This window comes from Gadus macrocephalus, chromosome 13 (assembly GCF_031168955.1).
Source record: "Gadus macrocephalus chromosome 13, ASM3116895v1".
Lineage (NCBI taxonomy): Eukaryota > Metazoa > Chordata > Actinopteri > Gadiformes > Gadidae > Gadus > Gadus macrocephalus.
In genome coordinates this window covers 15,043,747-15,066,231 of record NC_082394.1, presented here as the reverse complement: position 1 = coordinate 15,066,231, position 22,485 = coordinate 15,043,747, and the positions used below count along the sequence as shown (strand labels likewise).

The 22,485-nt window shown below is 42.8% G+C and overlaps 1 protein-coding gene across 1 annotated transcript in view; it reads right to left on the bottom strand.

Annotated features, from left to right (window-relative positions):
* itpr1b (inositol 1,4,5-trisphosphate receptor, type 1b) overlaps positions 1-22,485 on the bottom strand; it is a 95,511-nt gene that overhangs the window by 3,252 nt on the left and 69,774 nt on the right. The window contains 9 exon segments of the mRNA XM_060070101.1: positions 4,232-4,393; positions 8,461-8,621; positions 9,988-10,153; positions 10,461-10,609; positions 11,930-12,022; positions 12,775-12,964; positions 13,352-13,516; positions 13,675-13,850; positions 18,618-18,740. Coding sequence (XP_059926084.1) covers positions 4,232-4,393; positions 8,461-8,621; positions 9,988-10,153; positions 10,461-10,609; positions 11,930-12,022; positions 12,775-12,964; positions 13,352-13,516; positions 13,675-13,850; positions 18,618-18,740 — 1,385 coding nt within the window.

Here is a 22,485-nt window from a genome sequence, read left to right as displayed (position 1 = left end):
TCAAAAGGTAGATGGGGCTTAGTAGTTAGTTGTCCATTTATGAATTATGTATTGCAGGTGTAACTAGAAAATGCATTTCCTGCAGAAAATGTGATTCAGTTCGCGTCGGTCAGTTCGCCAAGAGGAGTTGTTCGCGAATGCTCGTTCGTTCGTTCGTTCGTTCAGTCGAGTTTCCAGTAGCGGTAAATCGAATCATGCACGGTTCTCTGAGTCAGTCAGACTCAGCTCCTCCCTTGTTCGTTCAGTCGAGTTTCCGGTAGCGGTGAATCGAATCGTGGAATGCACGGTTCTCAGACTCAGCACCTCCCTCGTTCTCATTCTCAGACGTCAACATTACAACTTTAACCAAACGCAGCGGGATGGGGGTGTAGTTGATTATTGGATGTTTAACATATCAGCAAGATAATAGACTTCATTTAGCAATGATGGTGGGGGTCCCGGGTGTTTTAGGCTCTCATAAACAGAACCCTTTGCAGCCCAAGACTAAATCTAGCTGCCAAAATTAACACTGCCTTCAAAACGAGAGCTGGTTAATTGTGAAAAATGCATTAAACTGTAATCAGAAAGCGCGGTTATATATGGAGCCAGTTTCCTGCCATAATTCAAACCTGAATTTTTTTTTTCAAAGGCTTGTAAGTCTGGGTTTGAAAACTCAACACCTTGTAAAAAAGGTTTTGCAACACTGAAAAAAGAGATTATAACCTGAAAAAAATCCAAACAAAAATTCAAACATCTGTAAACCTGATTTTGTGTTCTATTTTATCTTCTCCATCATTTTCACCAACACATTTTCAAAGTTCAAAACAATTTCACCAGCGCATTTTCAGAGTTTCAAATCTGGCACTGTTCTAACAGTGTATTTCATTGTCCTGGGGGCGGGACCATTTAGCTTTAAACCTATTTAACCATTCGTCAGCTCTCGGCTGACGAATGGCGCGGTGACTGGTCGCCACAACGAGAGCTGGTAGCTTGTGAAAAATGAATTAAACTGTAATCAGACAACGCGGTTATATGCTATAGACCCTAGAGTATCTGTGGTATAAAGGCTGGGACGAATTTATAAATTTATAAATATGTACAATCAATGTATCCTTTATATACGTCCATGCAGCAGATGGCCAATGTGAATAATAGATAGCTCGCTCACTAAGCCCATTCGTTTTTTCCCCCCAAAGAAACCGGTTGATTTCTGTCTCTCACTGGCTAAAATAAAACGTGAGCGTCCTAGACTCAGTCCTAGAACAGCATACGATTGGCTGGCTCTCATGAGTCGTGACGTCTCTCAGTCGGTCCCTCTTCACCACTCACACAGTGAGTGAACGAACTGTCAGCGAGTCAGCGACTAGTGGGTCTGAGTCTGAGAATGAGTCGAGTCTGAGAATGAACGAGACGAACAAGATGAACGAGAGAAAGGAACCAATTCGGTTTGTTTGTCATAAAGATTTGTTCATTCGAACTGATTCGTTTCGCGACCGAGCCACCTCTAGTCCTTACGCTCCAGCGTCAACGTAAATCAATGAGACCAAGTGAAAACGAAGCCGGTATGAAACTTAAACTGTGAATAAAGTATAAATGATATCAAAATCTGTTTGGATATTATTGAAGATACAAGTGTGTAGATTTGTTAAATGGTTTGAACGAACGTAAACGGTTGAAATTTGACCGAGTTACGACGTCTTACGTAATTTGAATATCAGAATGGGCAGACCGCTTCAATGGGACCAACTGTAGAATATGACGGTTTGAAACTAAAACTGTGATTCTGAAGAAAGTTTCAATGATAGCCAAATTCCGTTTGGATATTATTGAAGATACAAGTGTGTAGATTTGTTAAATGGTTTGAACGAAGATAAACGGTTGAAAATGTATTTAGTTTAAACAGTTTAAAGTACCAGAGGGCGGCTCTGCCGTCCTCCCATTGACTCCCATGTTAAAAAAAAGATATGATTTTAAAAGTATAAAATATTTAAAAAATCTCTTTAAGAGTCTCTAGGTGAAAAACTGAGGAAGGAGATAGGTCCCAATACAAATTTTGTAGAGAATAATAAAGATGGAATGAATAAAACTTATAAAGAACAATAGTTGAGCGCTGCATTGCAGCACTCACCTAATTATAATATTCAGATGAAAATATCTTATTGTAATTTTGGATTGTAAATTATATTCCGGCATTATAACGGAAGAACAACATAACAAACCAATTTCCCGTCTTATCAACAGGGCCACAACGTGTATCCAAACTTAAAATAGTTTCTGCTCTAATGACGCAGACACCATCAGGTTGAAAGGCCGATGAGCAGTGTTGTGAACCATGACTCATTGTCTTCTGTTTTTAGTAAGCTCTGCATCTAAAGGGCAAGAGACTTACACAGAGAAAGGTTGGCTGTTTATATTGATGGCTCAATGAAGCTTTGGCAAAACTTTTATGAAAATACATTGTGTGAGCAAGGTATATTTTGCTATCTGAAAATTTCTCCTCAATGAACAGAGAACTGCCTTTTATTCATCCATCCATCTGCCCATTCTCTTCAACCATCAATCAAATGTCCACAATCCATCATTGAACCATTATCAATCCAGCCATCCATTATCCATCTCTCTTTCATCCATCCATTATCCATCCACCCATCGTCTATCATTCATCCATTATGCATCCAAACATCCACAATCCATCCATACACCCATGCCTCCATTATCCATTCATACATTATTCACGTCAGTCCATCAATCATCCATCCATCTTTACCCACTAAGGCCCTCTTTAAATGAGAGAAATATCAAGATTCTACAACAGTTTTTGAATTTCCAAAAAAAAAACCTGACAGGAAAAGGGAACACACTCATAACCGTCTTGCGGCAATGTTTCAGATAAATCTGCATAAAACGCCCCCCCCCCTTGTTTTATATTGGTTGATGAACGAGGTTGTCTGAACTAATGTAGTGTTCCCCCCTATTGGGGTAATCTGGGAAATGGGAATGAATGCGTTGTTCCGACTTCTTGGCCGTAGCTGGAACCTATCCCTGCTTCCATCGGCGTGAGGTAGGGAAGGATGGCACGCCAGTCTATCACCAGTGTCACACACATCATGACTTAACGAGGCCTGATCTCAGGTCTATCATTAGCCTGCGTGTTATGTGTAGCAACTGCAGTAGCTGCTATCATTACTGTAACACGGGTTAGCCTAGCGATTGTTGTCCTTGCACTTGGTTCTATGAACATCCTTACTGTACCGACAGCGATATATTGTTGCACTTCTTATGACAAATGTACTTATTGTAAGTCGCTTTGGATAAAAGCGTCTGCTAAATGCCCTAAATATAAATGTAAATGTAAATGTGTTATAGCAGGTAGCAGGAAACCAGCACACCGAGAGGAAACGCAAGCAAAGTCGACAGCAGTAAGGGACCATGCCAGCTCTCTGAAGCTGCAGGGTGGCGCTGCTCCCTACTGTGTTGGTGTACACTGGGTCTAATTTAATAAAAGGTCCATTCAAAGGATTTGAACCTTAATTGAATAATCAAATAATAGATATTTGTGTAGCGTTTTATATGGCACTTACTGACTTAATAATCGTTTATTCTGTCCAAGTCCCGCTGGCTCTTAATTGGCTGCTAGAAATCGGAAGCTTGATACTGGCTTACTGCTTTATCCGGTCAGTATTTGAGTTGATTTGACTCGTGTCAAATAGTGTGAAGCAATTGTTCTTTGATACATCAATAGGTTTGATTGAAGAACCTGCCGCTTGTATGTCCGTTTGGATTCAGGACTCTGCATCAAGTCAGTTAAACAATATTACACTATAACATTGTTGGTTGATCAAATACAGGAAGATCTTAGTTCCCGTCTTATTTATCTTTTTCCACAATGCCTTGTTTTTTTTTAAAAATATTGTATGATGACTATATGCTCTGTAAGGTGACCTTGGGTGTTTTGAAAGGCGCCTCTAAATTAAATGTATTATTATTATTATTATTATGTCTACTTCTAGAAATCAGCATAATTTGTGTTGTGCTTCTTTGAGTTTTATCTTTTAGTATCCTACATCATGAGCCACTGTACCTGAAAAGGCCTTTCCTTCTTTGTTATTATTCCATTAAGGAACCAGCACTCAGTCTTGAAGTTCTTGTCACAAGTGGAGCGTGTCGCGTTGTATTATGTAGTATATGTTATAATTTTGAAGGTATTATTAGGTATCATGGCGGTATTCTCGGTTGCGGTGTTTGAACGGACCTGTTCTTTGAGCTCTGTCAATTGGCCCGAGAGGTTGGTCACCAGCTTCATAGTGGATTCCAGCTTCTCCTGCAGATTTCGGATTTCATTCTGCTCACCATCCGCATCGCTGCTCACCAGAGACATGGCTCTCATTCTGGGAAACCAGTCAAGGTTGTGGTCCTGGGTCAACGGAGAAGGGAAACAAACAACGAAGCAGAGTTAAGATCATCGAAAGCTTGAAGCACGTTCTGAACATTTGGAATAACAATGTCTGAGTTACATCTTTCATCTGGTGCTGCCATGGTTATGTAAGCACGAGAGGGAGTTTTTTTAGAGTAATTCTTGCCTTGAAAAATTCAATATTTGAAACGGACAGCACCTTTTTTTGTTTAGCATAAAATGGAATCAAGCTCATCTCTGGGTCCTTCCATTCCATTTCCATCTAAATGGGAATAATGTGTTTCATGAATGTTAGAGACAGACAAAGACAGACAGACAGGCATGCAGACAAATAGACGGGTGGGTGGACAAACAGAAATACATATGTAGCTATACAGACAGACAGACATAAAGACCGACGGATAGATACAGATGGATAGACATAGACAGACAAACAAGACACACATACAGAAAGACAGACAGATGGATAGATACAGATTGACAGATGGATAGACATAGACGGACAGACATACAGGAAGACGTCTGAAAAGAGTTTAACTTCTTAAACAGAGACAGCCCCTGAATGAACCGCATGAGCACATTGTTCGCAACAAGATTAAAGAGAAAAACACCGCTCTGCAGGTGAGTGCATCCTGCACCACGCATGCTGGGTACCACGGAACTGGGCTGGGAAAAGTCCCTGATTTCAGTGGTTTAATGTGAGGCGGGGAGGTGAGTGCCTGCGGTGGTCACAGGTTTGCCACAAAGCCTCTTCTGGGTCTCGCATACACACACACACACACACACGCACACGCACACGCACACGCACGCACACACACGGTCGAAGGGGAAGCACACAACAGTAATATAGTGAGAGGCCACACTCATTCTGAAAACAAGTTCCACTTCCTGAATGCAAAGAAAAACAACAGTAGTGTGACGTCGATGTTGAGCTGTGCCTTCACTCTCTTCCACCCACAGAATGGACAAACTAAGTTCATTGCTCAAATCAACTATATTATTTAAAAAAAAAAAATTATATTGGTTGGTGATTCAAAAGTTTCAAAGACTACCAGGTACATGTATGTGCATTTGAATGCTGATAGCATGCAGGCGAGACTTAACCAACAATAGGCAAAACATGAGTATCAAAAGCGAAAGAGTATAAAAAATAGGAAGGCGATATTTGATTTATTTGAATGCCATTCAAGTGAATTGCATCATCCAACAATGACTTCATGTCGGCCACGTTCAGTTCTGGTAATACTCTTTCTCAGAGATGAGATGGTCAAGAAAAAAAAAAAAGGGATGGTTCCGCATTTTTACTTCAATCATGTATTCTAGCCATGGTATTCATACTGTGTGCGTGTGTGTGTGTGTGTGTGTGTGTGTGTGTGTGTGTGTGTGTGTGTGTGTGTGTCTGAGTGTCCAGTCCTTCAGTGTTTACAATGCTTCCAGTAAGTGGAAGGAATCGTTGGCACTTGAGACACGCCAGTTCAATGGAAATGACCGAAGAAACATTTCTCAATATTAGGAACCGCAGGGAGGGCCCAAGCCGGGAAACAGGATATGGTGTTGGGTCTCAGGCTGCAACAGAAATATTTCTCTCCCGGCATCACACCACAAGGCACCTGGCAGGACAGCCACCCAGTTAACCCTGTGGATGGCAAAACATCTACAAGCCTGTAAACACAGAGAAAGCAAAACTACAACGCTCACATCTAGTTAGGAACTAACACCATATAATAATGTTTGTCCTCTCTTTCAAAGGTGTTTTATTCGCATATGTAACGAGGCAGCGGTGTCTCTTTGGTGTCAGACACACAGTGGTCGCAGAAGATCAACCGGTGGTGTACGCAACACCTTCACCGTTTACCGTTGCATTTGCCATTTCCACCTGACGCATAGGGCAGCGATCTCTGCCTCTGACGTCAGGCCCAGTCATTATCAGAGTAGTTGTGCGGGCCTGTACTCCCCCAGCTACGCGCTCCTGTCGCTGTTCCCACATTAAAGCACACTCGACGGATATGGTGAGACAAACAGCTGAGTGGGCACAGATGCTGTTCAGATTACGCAAATGGTTGTCAAGTCTGTACATTAGAGCAATAATGGCATTCCAAAAGAAGTGCCTCGTGTTAAAGTCGTCTGAAATGCATGAATCAACCATTTTTGGCACAATTTTATGAATTAACAAGAATTTACATATAATATCCATTTAAATACATGGATATTGATACATTAAATATATGAGTATGTGAATATAAATATATGCCATTTATATAGACTGTTCTAATCAAAATCATATTTATTATTTACCTACAATACATTCATGTGTGCATCTGTGGGTGTATGCGTGTGTGTGTATGTGTGCGTGTGTGTGCATTTGTTTGTGTGTTGCAGGTGAGGTTCAAGTGTGTTTCTTCCAAGTTTCACAGGAGCTAACCCCGACCCCCAGACTGAAGGGGACAGCGATGGCGAACTGTCTCGAGAAAGTACGTCACTCACAGGCAGCACAGATGCGCCATCAGCCACTGCAACAAATAAAAGGGGCTTTCCTTTGGCTAGAAACAACGTTTGTGCAATGTCTTCAAGTTGATTAAAACCCAAAATCCTATCTCAACTATACAAATTTTTTTTTCTACGAAAAGCAACATTTAGTAAGCAATGATCATCATGATCAAAATAAAATATAAATAAATCTACGTCAATTGTTAATGAAATGCTTAATTTAATTTGGGCTATTGCACCACTCTGTTTGTTAGCTTAACAATGTTTCATACAATTCTTTTATATCTTTATATTTCCGGTTATTTTGTTATTTGGAGTTGCAATTTGTATCAAGAAATACATCTTTTAAAATATCTAACGTAGAATTTACAGTTATTATTTTATTAATCAAGAGTTTGGTAAGTATGACACATTATATTAGAAAATATTTCATAACCTTTGTATACTGTACAATATAAAAATGTATATAAAGTATATATATAGAGAATAGATTAAACATTATTTCTTTATTTTGTTCTTCAAATTGCCATTACTACTTCCCAATAAACCATTTTAAGCGTAATTGTATTACCTTAATTAGATTAAACTAAATCAACTAGAGTACACCATACAAATGTAGATCATGTATGGAAATTACACATTCATTATTTATAAATATTTCTTTAAATAGCAATTACTACTTTCAAATGAAACATTAAATTAATACAACTCTTATGAAATAACTAATGCAAATAAGATACACTATTCAAATCTATATAATGTATGTATATATGGAAATTACACATTCATTCTTTATTAATACTTCTTTAAATAGCTAATACTTTTTGGCAATTAAAACCGTAACATATTTTTTATACATACGTAAATGTATGGTTAAATCAATGAACAAATATAAAGCTGATGAATATTAAGTGAGCTGCGATATTAGTGGCTCAACTTGCAGGCATGTGAGTGTGTGTGTTTGTGGGAGACAGAGAATCGTTATGGATGTGTGTGCAATGATGTATATGTGTATGTGTCCTTGGATGTGTGAATGTGTTGGTACTTGGTATTAAACGATTAAGCAGGCGGTTAAAGCATTAACAAATAGCGCGACAGCGTAGGCTTGCCGTGTCTGAAGTTGACTCTCCGTTCACAAATCTCACGTCTGCGGTCATGTGTTGAAAGCAGCTGGGGTCAAGGAGTCGGTGGATTACCTATTAGACCCTGGAGGTCAGACTGACTGGTACTTAGTATCAACGTTTTATCTGGAGGTTAAAGTTCAGAGGTTATGGATTTATTCAGACAAAATACAAAAATACCTTAAAAAAGACCATTATACCCAGAGAAATTGATTGAAGGTGACCGTTTAGGAAAGCAATTTACTGTCAAGGAGGAGGAAAGGTGAACATTCTTGAAAGGGTATTTGGAGGCAATGATCTTCCACAAATCCCAGAGAACACCAGCTATCAAATCAGGCAAAAAATCTAATATTGGTGGTAATATTGCGTTGCAGTGCCCTAAGCAGAACTCATGAGATGCATGAGGTGCGCTGGTCGTAAACAGCCTGATAAAGGCCCGGGCTGGGGGGAGCATCTCACCCTGATCATCTCCGCCACGTAGCTCTCGGGGCCGGTGTACTCGGTGGAGTCCTTGACCTTCACCAGCACGATGAAGAACAGGTAGTGCCACATGTTGTGCTCCACCTTGATGTGCTCCTCAAACGTCACTGTCTTGTTGTCAAACTTGTCGCGCTCCAGACCTGTGAAAAAACAAAGCAGCTTACGTTCATGTGGTCCATAGAGACGGATAGAAACACAGATACACTAACACACTTCCATATTGTCAGATAGAAACAAAGATACACTAACCAACTTACATAGAGACAGATAGAAACATAGATACACTAACCAACTACCATATAGTCCATAGAAACAGATAGAAACACATATACACCATGGACTATACAGAGGTAGGTTAGAGACTAAGAAACACAGATACATGCTCATATCTTATTGGAGAGTTACACACAGAGGTCAAATCTGCCTCTCTACTTATCAATGATTATTACCTGGTTAGGGCGTGAACACATGTACATCTGTGTGATCATGTGGAGTTGTAAGTACCCCAGAAACAGCATAAAGCTTAGAAAAAGACAACCCTACTGTAAAGAGGCACGTACTCCGTTCACCCACAAAACAACCAACCGAAAAAGACAACAACAACAACAACCACCAGGCCCTTTGCGACATATGATGCTCAGGAGACTCAGAACATTATCACACCAGTGTCTAACATGGTCAAGCGACTCATACGGCAACAGGAAGACACACTTTCCCTCCTCTGCAGTAGCACTCATGACTAACCAAGCTGTTCTGGGAAGAGGAGGTGTGCGGCTGTTTACACTACCAAGAAAAGCCAGCCCCCGTCCTTCTAGAGAACTATTCTGCCTCTCGACGTCAAATTGCAGAACCTCACTTGCACACCACAACAGCTGTTGTGTGTCACACTGCTGCTTTGCTGTATATATTCTTTTATAGCTGCAAGTGCATCGCAAATGGCGTCCATTCGCTATAAAGTGGGCCCGATCTCCGCTCGTCTCACGACAAAGCTATTCTACCCAGTCACAGTCTTATGGAACTTTTCGCTGTTAATACAAGCAAATGTATAATAATCATAATATCCTAATGAATTGTTGTTTTAACAGATCTGCATATCAAATATTATCTAATGAACTATTAACTTGTTCATATATGATAGCTTTTTGATGGAAGAAGGCGAGATACATGGAAACAAAATGGTCCTTAGTCATATTGTGTGTGGCTGTGTTTACCGTCATTGTGATTTATTTAATGTTAATAAAATAGATAATCAATTGGTTCAGTTGATTCTCGAAGCTATTGTAAAATACTCAGCACACAATGTTACCGCATTCCAATTTATTTTTGGTATTAATGAGCTGCTAATCTCAAAGTTTGCTAGGCTGTGTTGCTTGGCAGCCATAACTGCTGTCCTGAGTAACAATGGCAGAAGAATGGTGATTTGTTGTCAGTAAATGATTAATGATTAATCTGCAGTAACTGTTTTAGAAAACATCTTTAATTAAACCTTGTCTCTTGTTTACCTACCACAAATAAAACAAGTGGTCTTCAGCACCTCCTCCTTCTTCTGCTTCTCGCTCCTCAGGTCAGCGAAGGTGTCGATGATGACACCGAAGATGAGGTTGAGGACGATGATGATGACCATGAAGAAGAACAGCAGGTCGTAGATGACCCGGGCCGCGAACAGAGGCTCCTGGAGGAGAACGAGGAGGAAGGAGAACATGAGGGGATTCTTTGAAAAATATTGAAATAACTTATTAACCCTCAATCACTCAATGATTCACTACCCCCCCCCCCCCGCCCCCCCCCTCCCCGAGCACCACACAATCAGACACAGAAACACTAACTGTACTCCTCTAACCCCCCCCACTTCCCCACGCACACACACACACACACACACACACACACACACACACACACACACACACACACACACACACACACACACACACACACACACACACACACACACACACACACACACACACACACACACACACCTCCTTGGACGGCTTCCTCAGGACGTCCCCCACGCCGCCGCCGCTCCTCAGGCCGTGACTCAGGACGGTGACGATGCACATGATGAGCGAGTCGCACACCCGCTCCTTATCCTCGATCACCAGCGGCGAGGGATGCGGCGCCACAACAGCTGCTGGGGAGACGGCCATGATGGTTGAAGCATCACAAGGAAGTAGTAGAAGTCTGTGTTTATTTATGTGGCACTGGCTGCTCAGAGGTGCCTCGAAATAAGTTTCAAAGTCCCTGCCAACACAACCCATATAAAGTCGTGTTTTCTACCTCATTGGCACATTCTGAGGTGAAGTGCCCACAGAATACATAACATTATTACCCTCAAAAGCAAGGTTTGGTTTCTGGTCTTTCATGGAGATGCCTTGAAGGGTATTTTTGTAAATAAAGCATGAAAGACCACCGGCAAGGACCTTTAGAAGACAATCAATACTTTAATTTGAAAGAGAAATAGTAAAAAGAAGAATGAAGAAGGTTAACCAATACAATCTCCATATTCATAAAGAGTGGTGGCAGACTAAATAATGTTGAGGCATGTGGGGCCGAACCAATGAGCTCTGAACGTGTTTAGCCCTGAAGAATCCACCTCATTCAAAGCTTCTCATCACGGTCCAACACCCGTTCCAGACTACAATCAAGTCATTGATGGTCACGGTCACATTCTCCTAACAGATTTGAATGTTTCCCCGGGCGGAGGGGAGCTGATGTCCACTTTGTTGTGGCATTCTCAGAAGTCCCGAAACAACCCCATATCTGGGATTTCCTCAGGTCAAGAGGTCTGCATGCCGCGGTTATCAGCGGCGGTGGTCCTGATGCACACGGGGGCTTGGTGGCCGCCGGTGGGAAGCTCTCCATGAGGTGGTGGCGGTGGTCGGGGATGGGTATGTCTACAGCCCAAGCCCGTTGACCCGGCCCAGGGCGCTGGCGGTGATTAACCCCCTGACCCAGTGCACCCTACGCCCCCGAGTTAGTCTTAGCCCCTCACCCTCCTAAACCCGTTGCCCCCTTGCAGGAAGTACCCTCCCCTTATACCCCACCTGCCAAGGGTTAGCCCGGCCGGGTCTCCTGATCCGGAGGGCTTTCTCCTAATAAAAATAAGAATAATCTTGATATCATTTTTCCTAACGTAACTCAGGAGCTGTTATCTACCGTTGATTATCAGTGAAATTGAAGCTAACTAAAGTAAATCCACAGTTTTCGAAAAAAGGGGGTAATTAAACAAATTCAGCACAACCAATCTGAATCATTTCTAAACAACGGCTAATGCCAATCTGCGCCAGGCATCACACCATCCATCCAGTCTATTTGTAATAAAACCCTTGGAGATGAGAAGAGAGGAATGAAAAAAAAGCGACAGAAAGCGAGAGCAAAAGAGTTAAAGGAAGAGAAGGAGAGAGGGAGAGCGTAGAGAGACCTGACACCATGATGGTGCACTACTTACCATCCACCGAGGCTTCGGCTGAGCAGTTCTCTCCGTTCTCCTTCAGACAAGCTCCCCCGGAGAAGAGCTCCCCCACCATGCTGGCCCCGTGCTCTGCCCGTGAGCAACACAACAACCACACACACAAACCATTCTTCAAAGCAGCTCAGTGAGTGATCAACTGCTTGAGATAGCATCGACGTTTGATGGTAAATGTGACATCAATCTGGGTCGGATGTGAGGATGGGGGGAAAAGTGAAAAAAAGTATAGTCATCCCAAGTCATGAGATAACAAACCTAGCTCCAGGGGTAGCCCAGGCTCTGCTTATTTACACTGCAAGACTCACAAATCATACTCACTTCCTTCATCTAAACCAGGGGTTCTCAAAGTTTTGACAGCTGAGGGCCAATTTGGGAACCCAGAATTTGACTGAGGGCCGCCAAAGGAAAAAAAATTAGACGGGAAACGCCGTCAGCATCCCAGTGGTGAAAAGAAACATTGCACCGTGGACCTCTGGGAGTGAGGTCAAGTGAGGTCTAAATCACGAAACTGAGGTTCATCCTTTTAAAGTAATGTACAGTCGGATTGTAACAGGATTTCATTAAAAGCCAGAGAGAGTCGACTTTTCTCTTTATAATTATTATTTTTGTTTAAATTAATATTGATATAATAATAATAATGAAAAAAAAATATACACATATATATATTTTTTTTAACTTACATCTGTATGTCATTGCGGGCCGCCAGGAGTGTTTCTGCGGGCTGCCATTGGCCCGCGGGCCGCACTTTGAGAACCAATGATCTAAACTCATATCGAGAGTCGCCCACACTGTAAAAGGTACCGAGAGGGGCACCGCTAACCTACCGAGGGTCTTGTTTGGTATTCTGTCCACGGCAAGGATGAAGTCGTCCTTGAAGAAGATGTATCCCACGATCGAGAAGAGGTAGACGAGGATGAGGGCCAGCACGGCCGTGAGGACGATGGATCGCCCGTTGCGGGTCACGCTCTTGATGACATTGAGCAGGGTCTCTTCCCGGTAGACCAGGTCAAAGAGCTGGTGGGGACGGGGATGAAGGTTAGAGTCCAGCGCTAGTGGTGGCGTGGTTCAAATGGAATGGACAGAAGATCCCCTGTTCTTCATACAGTTTACAGTTTGAAACAGTGGTTCTTCAACGTTCTCATCTCTTAGAACGTACTTACACTAAAACATGTTAAAATTACCTTCTAACTGTTGTCTTGTAGCAGGGAAAGCAATTAGAATATATATATGTGTGTGTGTGTGTGTGTGTGTGTGTGTGTGTGTGTGTGTGTGTGTGTGTGTGTGGTACCGAGAGGGGCACCGCTAACCTACCGAGGGTCTTGTTTGGTATTCTGTCCACGGCAAGGATGAAGTCGTCATCCTTGCACACAAATATTATACAATATGTGTGTGTGTGTGTACCAGCAGGCTGTAGAAGAAGACGTGCACGAAGACGCCGAGGCTGCAGATGATGAGGTAGAGCAGGTGGTAGAGGAACTCCACGTCCATGATCATGGCCTTGTAGCCCCGCGTGAAGGTGCCCCGGTTCCCCACGAAGCTCATCAAGAAGATCACCTTGTTGCAGACCTGCACACCAGGGTCACAACAGGGTTATAACCCTCACACCAGGCTCACACCAGGGTGAGATCACACCACAGGCAGACAGACCATCCATGCAGAACGAAAGGAAGTAAGACAGGCAGACAGGCAGACAGACAGACAGACGTCCACCGCCCACCACTCACATTGAAGGCTCCAAGGAGGTACAGCGTGGGCTCCAGGCCCACGGAGAAGATGAGCCTGAGGATGGTGGAGGCTATGAAGGCCCGGATGCCGTGAGGCTGGGGCAGGATGATGACAATGGCCAGGGAAACCAGCATGGCCGTCCACAGCAGGGCAGAGAGGTGGGGGTCAAGGGTACCTGAGGGCCAAAGAACGGAGGGATCGGACACGTGAGAATGTGACCGCTATTGTGATTAAAGTGTGTGTTCAGAACAGAGCTTTTTTTTTTTTTTTTTTAATGGTAGATTACAATGCAGGGAATGCAAATGAATCTAAAAACACCACTGATTCCCACTCCTTTGATATTGGTTTCCATCTCGCACACACAATTATATACTTTTCCTCATTTAAAATGAATATGAAATTGTATGCTTTTTTTTTTGCATTGTTAAATGTTAAAATTCTGGTATCTGTATTGGTAAATATATATATTTTTAATATAAATAATATTTGTATTTATTAATTAGAAACAGTCATTCCCCCCATGACTGCCTTTGCTGCACTAGTATCGAAGCAGAGAATACTTTATCCTGAAATGATCTTCACACTTCCGGGTTCGTTTAAAGGCTAAAGCTATCTTACATCGAGAAAGGATTAAATTTATGCTCAGGGGGTAGTTAGAGATTCTTTAAAAACAGTCTGTATGTTCTCCCTCCAGACTGAACGTGTCAGTCTGTTGTTTTTGTTAACAAGTCCAATGCTATATTTGTGCATCTACTAGTTGCTAATTATGCATTGGACTTAATCCATAGATGTATTTAAGAATTTTAAATTATCATTATTATTAATGAAATTTGCTATTGTTGTTCTTCTGTTATTTCACTTTTTGTAAATGTTGTTTTGTTAATTTTTGTCTTCGTTTTTGATCAAACAGTGTTTATCATTTGTATTATGGATGTGGGGGGGTGGTTAAAGGGGGGGAAATGGTGAATGTGTTCTTCATCTGATACACCAATTAAAATCGGAGCAAAACATTTATTCATAATTTACATTGGATTGTATTCACTGTCCAACTGAATCCAATCCAATGTAAATTATGTATCTGTTAATTTTATTTATAACGCAGTACAAGTTACAACTCCAGCCAGCCAACAAACAACCGAAGCACCTTGGAACTGAACTGACCTGAACTGAACTCTCTGGGAGGTTACAACTCAGTTAACCCGCTCTAAGGTTCAACCTCTTCTGGTCACTCTCTGGTCACAAGTCTGCCTCTGGCTCCTTTACTCATTGTTCCAGTAAAGCCAGTCTGCAGCTAACGCAGATTAAACCTAGACCAGCCAGGGCCAAAATAAGTCAAATCCATCTTTAGACTTCGTATATTCCATAATTGCTATGCTATGAATGTGAACCGTGCTGTATTGGCACATTTAGCCTATTGGACCTTTCATGTTTTAATTCCCTAATGGGACTAAAATTCCAGACATGCAGTGTCAAGAATGCGGGGCGGTGGCCAACGTTCCCAAAAACAAATGGCCCACTGGGCAACGCCTGAGCCTTTCTACTGCTTTATGGCTAATTTGACACCATTGTGTCGGCAGAACAATTATGCTGCTACCGGAAAAATCTTTTGAAATCTGAATAAAAAGTCATGTCATTCATCCGAGTAACGGCACATTGCAGTTAAAGTGTAATCCGGGTCTCCGGTTCATCCCAGGTTAACAAGCAGCTTGCTAAACATTAACACAAGAGTTGAAGCAATGAACAAGTGTGGGAGTGCAGGAGTGTGCGCGTGCGCTTCTGTAGTTCTGTGTCTTTGTTTTCTTCTTGTTTACATAATGATTTGTAAAAAAAAACGACTTCCTCTACACTCATATTGAGCCTCCCGTCACTGACAACAAGGCCTATCGCCCACCCATCGAGACCTTTTACATGTGAAACTACAGACAAAATCTTTTCTGTTGTTGCCAACATTAAGCAAATGACTTATTTGCTGTTTTTCTGATGCGACCAATAAAAGCCCAACGCTGAAGTTCAAAACAAAAGGGACTGCGCCGCTTGACCCCAGACAGAACAATTGAAAGTGTATGTGAGTCACAATGTGTGTGTCTTCTCCGTGGAACAATAGATTCTTTAATAAAGCTGGGGAATTGCGCACAACCACAAATAATGCTTTCAAAGAGAACCGAGAGCGGAAAACAAAACCAGGGCCGACGAGATGTTACGATTAGAATTATAAATAAATATAATCCTTTGGAATAAAAAAAAAAAAAAAAAAATGAAACCTTGCTCAACTCATTTGGTGAATTAGCTTGAAAGTAACTCAGTACTTTAATCAACATTCGGTACACAAGTACATTTTTCAGCAATTTGTTTGCTTTAGGAGAAGTAATCGGAATTGGAATCCACTATATATACATGCAGCTATCCTAATGAAAATTATTTTCCATTGAAAAGGAATAGAATATCCATCCATCTATCAATCTATCCTAACTAAACAGACCATTACTACATTGACACAATGAGCATATAAAAGGGGCGTAACTGTAACCTTATGTTGACGAGTAAAGATACAAGATCTAAATTGTCCTCTCAACTGATCTTCCAAAACAGCATATAACGGGCATCCTTATACTGTGACTTGATTTGAATGGTTCAATCAAAAAAACAATCATCAAATTGTTAAATAAGAAACTCAAACGTCCCACAGTGTGACATTTTCCCTAGCCAGTGAACCATGAGAGTCAGACCATCACTGAAGGCAGCAGGTGCCTTGTGACCAGGGCCAAGGCTGACCTCCCTGACCTAAAGCTACACGTCTTAGCACATATGATGTGACCCCGGTGACCTCCAGGGGTTAGCGAGTTCAGGCTTCATCACATGGTAGACATGGTCGGGGTGCGACGGTTCACGCAAAAAGAAAACCGCATGTGATGCCACCCTCCATTCGGTTTGCAAACGTGTACGGTTCAGCACGGATACAAATACGGTACGGTAGAGAAAGAAAATAACGTTTATTTTAGCATCTTTTGGAGTCACAGCTATCCTTAAGGTGGAGAAGTAGAGAACCTTAAGGTAGAGAATTATGATCCACAATTGCATTTACGTCCAGGAACATTAGGACTCTGAGCCAAAGAATGTGATCGATAAATCAGCAACCGTCCTCTGACCTCATTATAACAACAGGACACCAGGTGGATAACAACAGCTATCCACCCGACTCTCTCCTAAAGCCTTCATCCAACATTTGTAAATCAAATCAGACTGATACAAGGAAATCACCAACGACTTGGGTGTGTTTATAGCGTTTGCTACCATGTTCTGCAGTTTAAGACAAGGCATTATGAGCTGGTCAAATTCATGTGGACACTAGATGAAGGTATGACATAACTAATTGATTGCGCGTTTACTCGACATTGAAAACTATACCATCAGGGACGGCAAAACCTTAACAAGGTTTTGCCGGGGGTAGATGGTCATGTTCGGGCACGGAAAGGGAAGTATCTAATGCCATATAGAGCCGACAATGGATTTAGAAATAGGAATAAAATATTCAAAGATATACACACCGAGAGGCTACTCCACTTTGGATTTGATCAACAACCCATTATGTAAATTAACTCCATTTGATAATGTAGAATGATAAATAACTCAATAAATGAATTTAATTAATTAATTTAAGTCATTACATTTGCCCATATAGCTTAATATCTATTTAACTGCAAGTGCTGAGTTAATGCAAGTTAATATGATTCATATATACATATATAATAAATAATAATCCTTTGTCTTTTGTTTTTGTTTAGTGCTGGGGATTACGTAAGAAAAAACACCAAAGGCCACGCATGGGGATGAATCATGGACCTTGAATGCTGTCGTCACCTTCCATGGTTCCCCTGATAAAAACCACAAAAGAACGCACACACACACACACACACACACACACACACACACACACACACACACACACACACACACACACACACACACACACACACACACACACACACACACACACACACACACACACACACACACAAGCAGGCACACACATGCATCCTTTCCCTGGTCCCAAACCGGTCCTTTTGAGGTATTAGAAACCCAGCACGACATGTCACACTCACATACAGAAACTGATGTATTCTGACACGAAACGTCAAAGAAAAAAAACACACACAAATTAATGGAATTTGCTTAAGAGGCCCCTGAAAGAGGGATGGGCGAGGTGTGAGATGGAGGTGTGATGCTCAGAGGGTAAATCTGAGTAAGACGAATGTCAATCTCAACCACAGGAGGATCATGTTTTTGTACGCAGTTCTGGCTAAACTGGACCTGTTCCACCCAGCGTGGTAAGAGATGCGTGAGGCTTCACTTAAACCACAGTCTTGATGAGAATACAATGTCCAGAGTCTCCTTGGAGGGCCTCGTGTTCTTAAATCCCATTTCAGACACACATCTCATGGCTGAGCCTGTCATCATATGTTCCATATGTTTCGTTCTGGAGGTCACTAAGAAATCAGCAACCCTTTTTGCTTTCTTTAATCCAACTCCAGAGAAAGAGAAAACTTCAAAGACAGTTGCCTTAGCTAACCGGCTCTGCTTTCCGCGTCATTTCTTCAAGTTCCCGAGTCACTGTTACAGATTACAACCGGATCACAAGACCTGTAAAAGCAGTGGCTAAACAGAAGTGACTCAATCTCTCTACGTGTTTATGTGCTCACACGTTAAGTGTACAGTAATACCCAGCCACACACACGCCACTGACCCAGACCCACTCCCGTTTCCTGCTTGGTAACAGTCACAACTACAAGAGACAGAGTTAGATGGAGAGAGAGAGAGAGAGAGAGAGAGAGAGAGAGAGAGAGAGAGAGAGAGAGAGAGAGAGAGAGAGAGAGAGAGAGAGATGTGAAACGGGTGGGTGGGTGGGTGAGGTCGGCAAGGCGGTGGCGAGGTGAACTCTCCTCACCTCGGCGGATGCCCTCCAGGGGGTAGAAGAAGGCCACCAGCAGGTTCATGAGCACCGCCAGGTTGAAGGAGATGCTGCTCCAAAAGGACATGTTCCTGGAGCACCAGTACAGGATGGGCTGGGCTGCAGGAGGGGCGAGAGGAGACCAGAGGAGAGAGTAACACAGGAAGGGGAATGCCATCCAGTACCACTAGCTAGGATTCTAACATCATACAATGCAAAAAAAAAAGGAGCAAAAAGCTGAGGTCAATTAAATTTTTTTCGTCAATGGCGAAGTGAATAGTGTTCAATATTCACAGAGCCCGAGGTGAATAATTGTTTTAGTATATAGTACACGTGAACACTCGAAAAAATTAACAAGATAACACTTTTTGCTTTTATTAGCGGTTTATTTGTTTTTATTAGCACGACGAGATGACGTCACACACGCTCCCCATTACGAAAACAATTTCCCGAGTTTGAGATCTCAATCATGGGATCTTGCCCAATATCCCGAGATAGCGAACCAATCAAATTATTCCATCTTAGGAGGTTCAGGTGTGGCATATACTACTTCCTTATTTTCCGCAACAAAATACCTATTCTGCTCAACTACTCTGTTAAAGCTGCTGCAGGTACGATTTGAGCGTTGCAAAGAAAGACGGAAGAAAACAAACAATAAAAATAAACTACCAAAAAATTCTCCCTCTCTCTGCTCCCCCTTCCCTACGTTTCTCCGCCGTTATCAAGCGCTGCACTCACACACTGGTGGTGTGAATATGAATATAATATGAATATGCTCCGTTGGCGCATTTGATCCAGCGAGAGCCGGGAGCGGCCTAATTGTAAATAGTCTCATACAGAGTCAACATGAACAGTATTTTCAAAGAGCATTTCACAAAACGTTGTGAAAGGTGGCTGGGGCATTCCTAACAAACGACACTGAAAAAGATATGAATCTTCCCCACAGCACCTGTAAGATCAGATACGATTTAGTCATGCATGAAGGGGAAATTATAGTACACGATTTGTATTATTATTATTACGGAGGGTTTTATCTTTGGATACTAGAAGCGTTTTTAGATACGAGGTATTTGTCGAGGTTAATGATATGATAAATATCTACTTCCAATAATTATCATCATGGCGCTGACCTCTTACTGTGTGTTGAGCCCTTGCCAACAGCAAGAGGAACCCATTTTACATGCTTCTCCTTTAAGTTGCCATCAGCAGTCAACCATATATACACGCGGCATGATATAATGAATACAAATTCCTTACGAAAATTCGACTTAGTTATGTCAAACGAAGCAGTTTGTTTTAGTTATTTTAGTATCGGCAGTGTTGTGCTTTTTATGGCTATTGTGACAAAGACATTTGTGAGTGTCTTAATATTGATTGGACACGAGGGACCAAAGAAAATAAACTTCTATCCGACCAGACCACTTCTAAATCATAACCACGTGCACGACAGACAAACACACACACACCCACGTGCACACCCAAGCTGAGGTACACATGGAGGATGGTCAGGAGACGGGGAGCCGTGACATTGGAGTTATTTTGGAGGAACAAAAGAAGAAGTGAGCGGTGGCCGGCGATGAGCAGCAAACCCAGAACAACATGAGCACCCCTCAGGGCTACGCACTTTCTGCTGATTCAGGAGGGGGGGGGGGGGGGGGGGGAGAGGGCAAGAGAGTATGAGATGAAGGGATAGGTAGAGAGAAACACAAAAAGGCTTAGAGAGGAGAGATGGAGAGAGAGACGGAGAACGGGCGAGAGAGAAACAGAGACAGAGACAGAGACAGAGAGAGAGAGAGAGAGAGAGAGAGAGAGAGAGAGAGAGAGAGAGAGAGAGAGAGAGAGAGAGAGAGAGAGAGAGAGAGAGAGAGACAGACAGACAGACAGACAGACAGACAGACAGAGAGAGAGAGAGAGAGAGAGAGAGAGAGAGAGACAGACAGAGAGAGAGGGACGGGGGTATTGGGGAGGGCCGTCACGTGGGGACAGTAGCGTGCGCAGACTCTTCTATCTGCTGCAGGCCTGGCCGTGAGGCTGCATGCCACAAACACACAGGGGAGGGGTGGGAGCCTGTGTTGCTAGGGATACCGTCTACCATAAGGGGAAGGGGACTATGCTAATTACACTGCCGTCTGGGATTAATAAATCACAAGAATAACTTAAAGCTAGGGTAGGCAATTTGTTTTGAGTATCATTTTGTGATATTTGTTGATATTTTCTAGACATTTCGACGGTGAACAATAAACCGGAATCGGTGGCTGTCGCCACCGATAAGCTTGTCTCAACATTTAATTTGAATCAAATGAAATGATAAACAAGGCAAGGCAGACAAACTGCTAAAGCTAGCGAGCTAGTCATGGGTTTTTGGGGAGCGGCTTGGAGGGAATTCTGAAGGGAGGGTTGGGATTCTTTCAGTTGGATACTCTCAAAATGTATTCCCACACACAACACTATATAAATACATATTGACATAAACCATTCAGGGCAATCTGAGTGCTTCGTCTGACCCCATGTCTGCCACGTGGCAGTCCCGCATCAAAAGTGGCACGTGGGCGTGAACCAGAGCACTGAAACCGGTATGCAGTGTTGGTGGAATCCCCGACACGAAACATGGCCGATACTCAACATCTAGGGGCAGGCAGGGGCTGGGACATCCTGCTAGAGGAGGTCTACACTGAATGGGGCTTCGTACCCAAAACCTTCTGGCTAAGAATCAAACCACCCAAACCGCTACAAGCCTCTATCCCTCAAGTAAAACACAATGTCCCAAAATCCACCAAAACGAACCGTCTAAAGAAACAATGTAAGCAGGTTAGAAGGGATGACATGGAATATAAGTATTATTTAGGGGATATGTGTGCTTATCATCCTTTGGAGCAGTGGGCAGTACAGTGCAGTGCAGTACAGTGCAGTGCAGTACAGTGCAGTACAGTGCAGTACAGTGCAGTGCAGTACAGTGCAGTACAGTGCAGTACAGTGCAGTGCAGTACAGTGCAGTACAGTGCAGTGCAGTGCAGTGCAGTGCAGTACAGTGCAGTGCAGTGCAGTGCCTGCGGTGCAGTGCATGGGGATCAACTCCAGGTCTAAATGCCAGGGCCTTTGTTAAGGCCAACTTGTTGCTGTGAGGCAACAGTGCTTCCCACTGCTGATTGGTTTCTAGTGCATTGTTCTATTTCTGGCTTTTCTTTAGATGGGTAAATTATGCGGCCATACAAAATTTATCATAAATCGACTCCCGCTGTCTTGCCGCTCCCAAATATGCCCTCTGAGTGGCACGCGTCACAACACACACTCACACACACACACGTCCTTCCGTCCGTCTTCTCCTCAACAATCCCCCTGCCTACCCCACCCTATTTCTGCAGTAGTTCACAGACGAGTGGACATTTTATCTGTCCCTCTAAAGTTTTGAAACCCAAACGGGGCGTCCCGTCTCCGCCTCGTTCTTCTTTCCCACTGTAAAGCTGTAGCCAGGGGTTACACCTGGACTTGACAGGTGAAGCACGTAAATCTCCTTTACAAATCACGGCATAGGAGAAGGGAACAGACATGTACTGACACTGCGTGTGCGTGAGCACTTCAAACAACGCCCTCTTTGCTCACGCGCTTGGAGTGTATGCAAATGAAATACCTGAAAAAGTAAGAAAACACATCGATCACGGTAATGACACCTCATGCCAACCCCACATTCCTCACGTTGCTCCCGGTGAATTCAGATCGTGCAGCGATACGAAGTTCAGCTTTGCTTATACTGTAGTTATGAACCGCAGTTGTACACGTATACTTTTACGGCGGTTATATACGGTACTGTAATCTCATGCAGCTATCACTTAGCAGAGTTTACAGGCCCTCTCTATCCTTCTGCCCT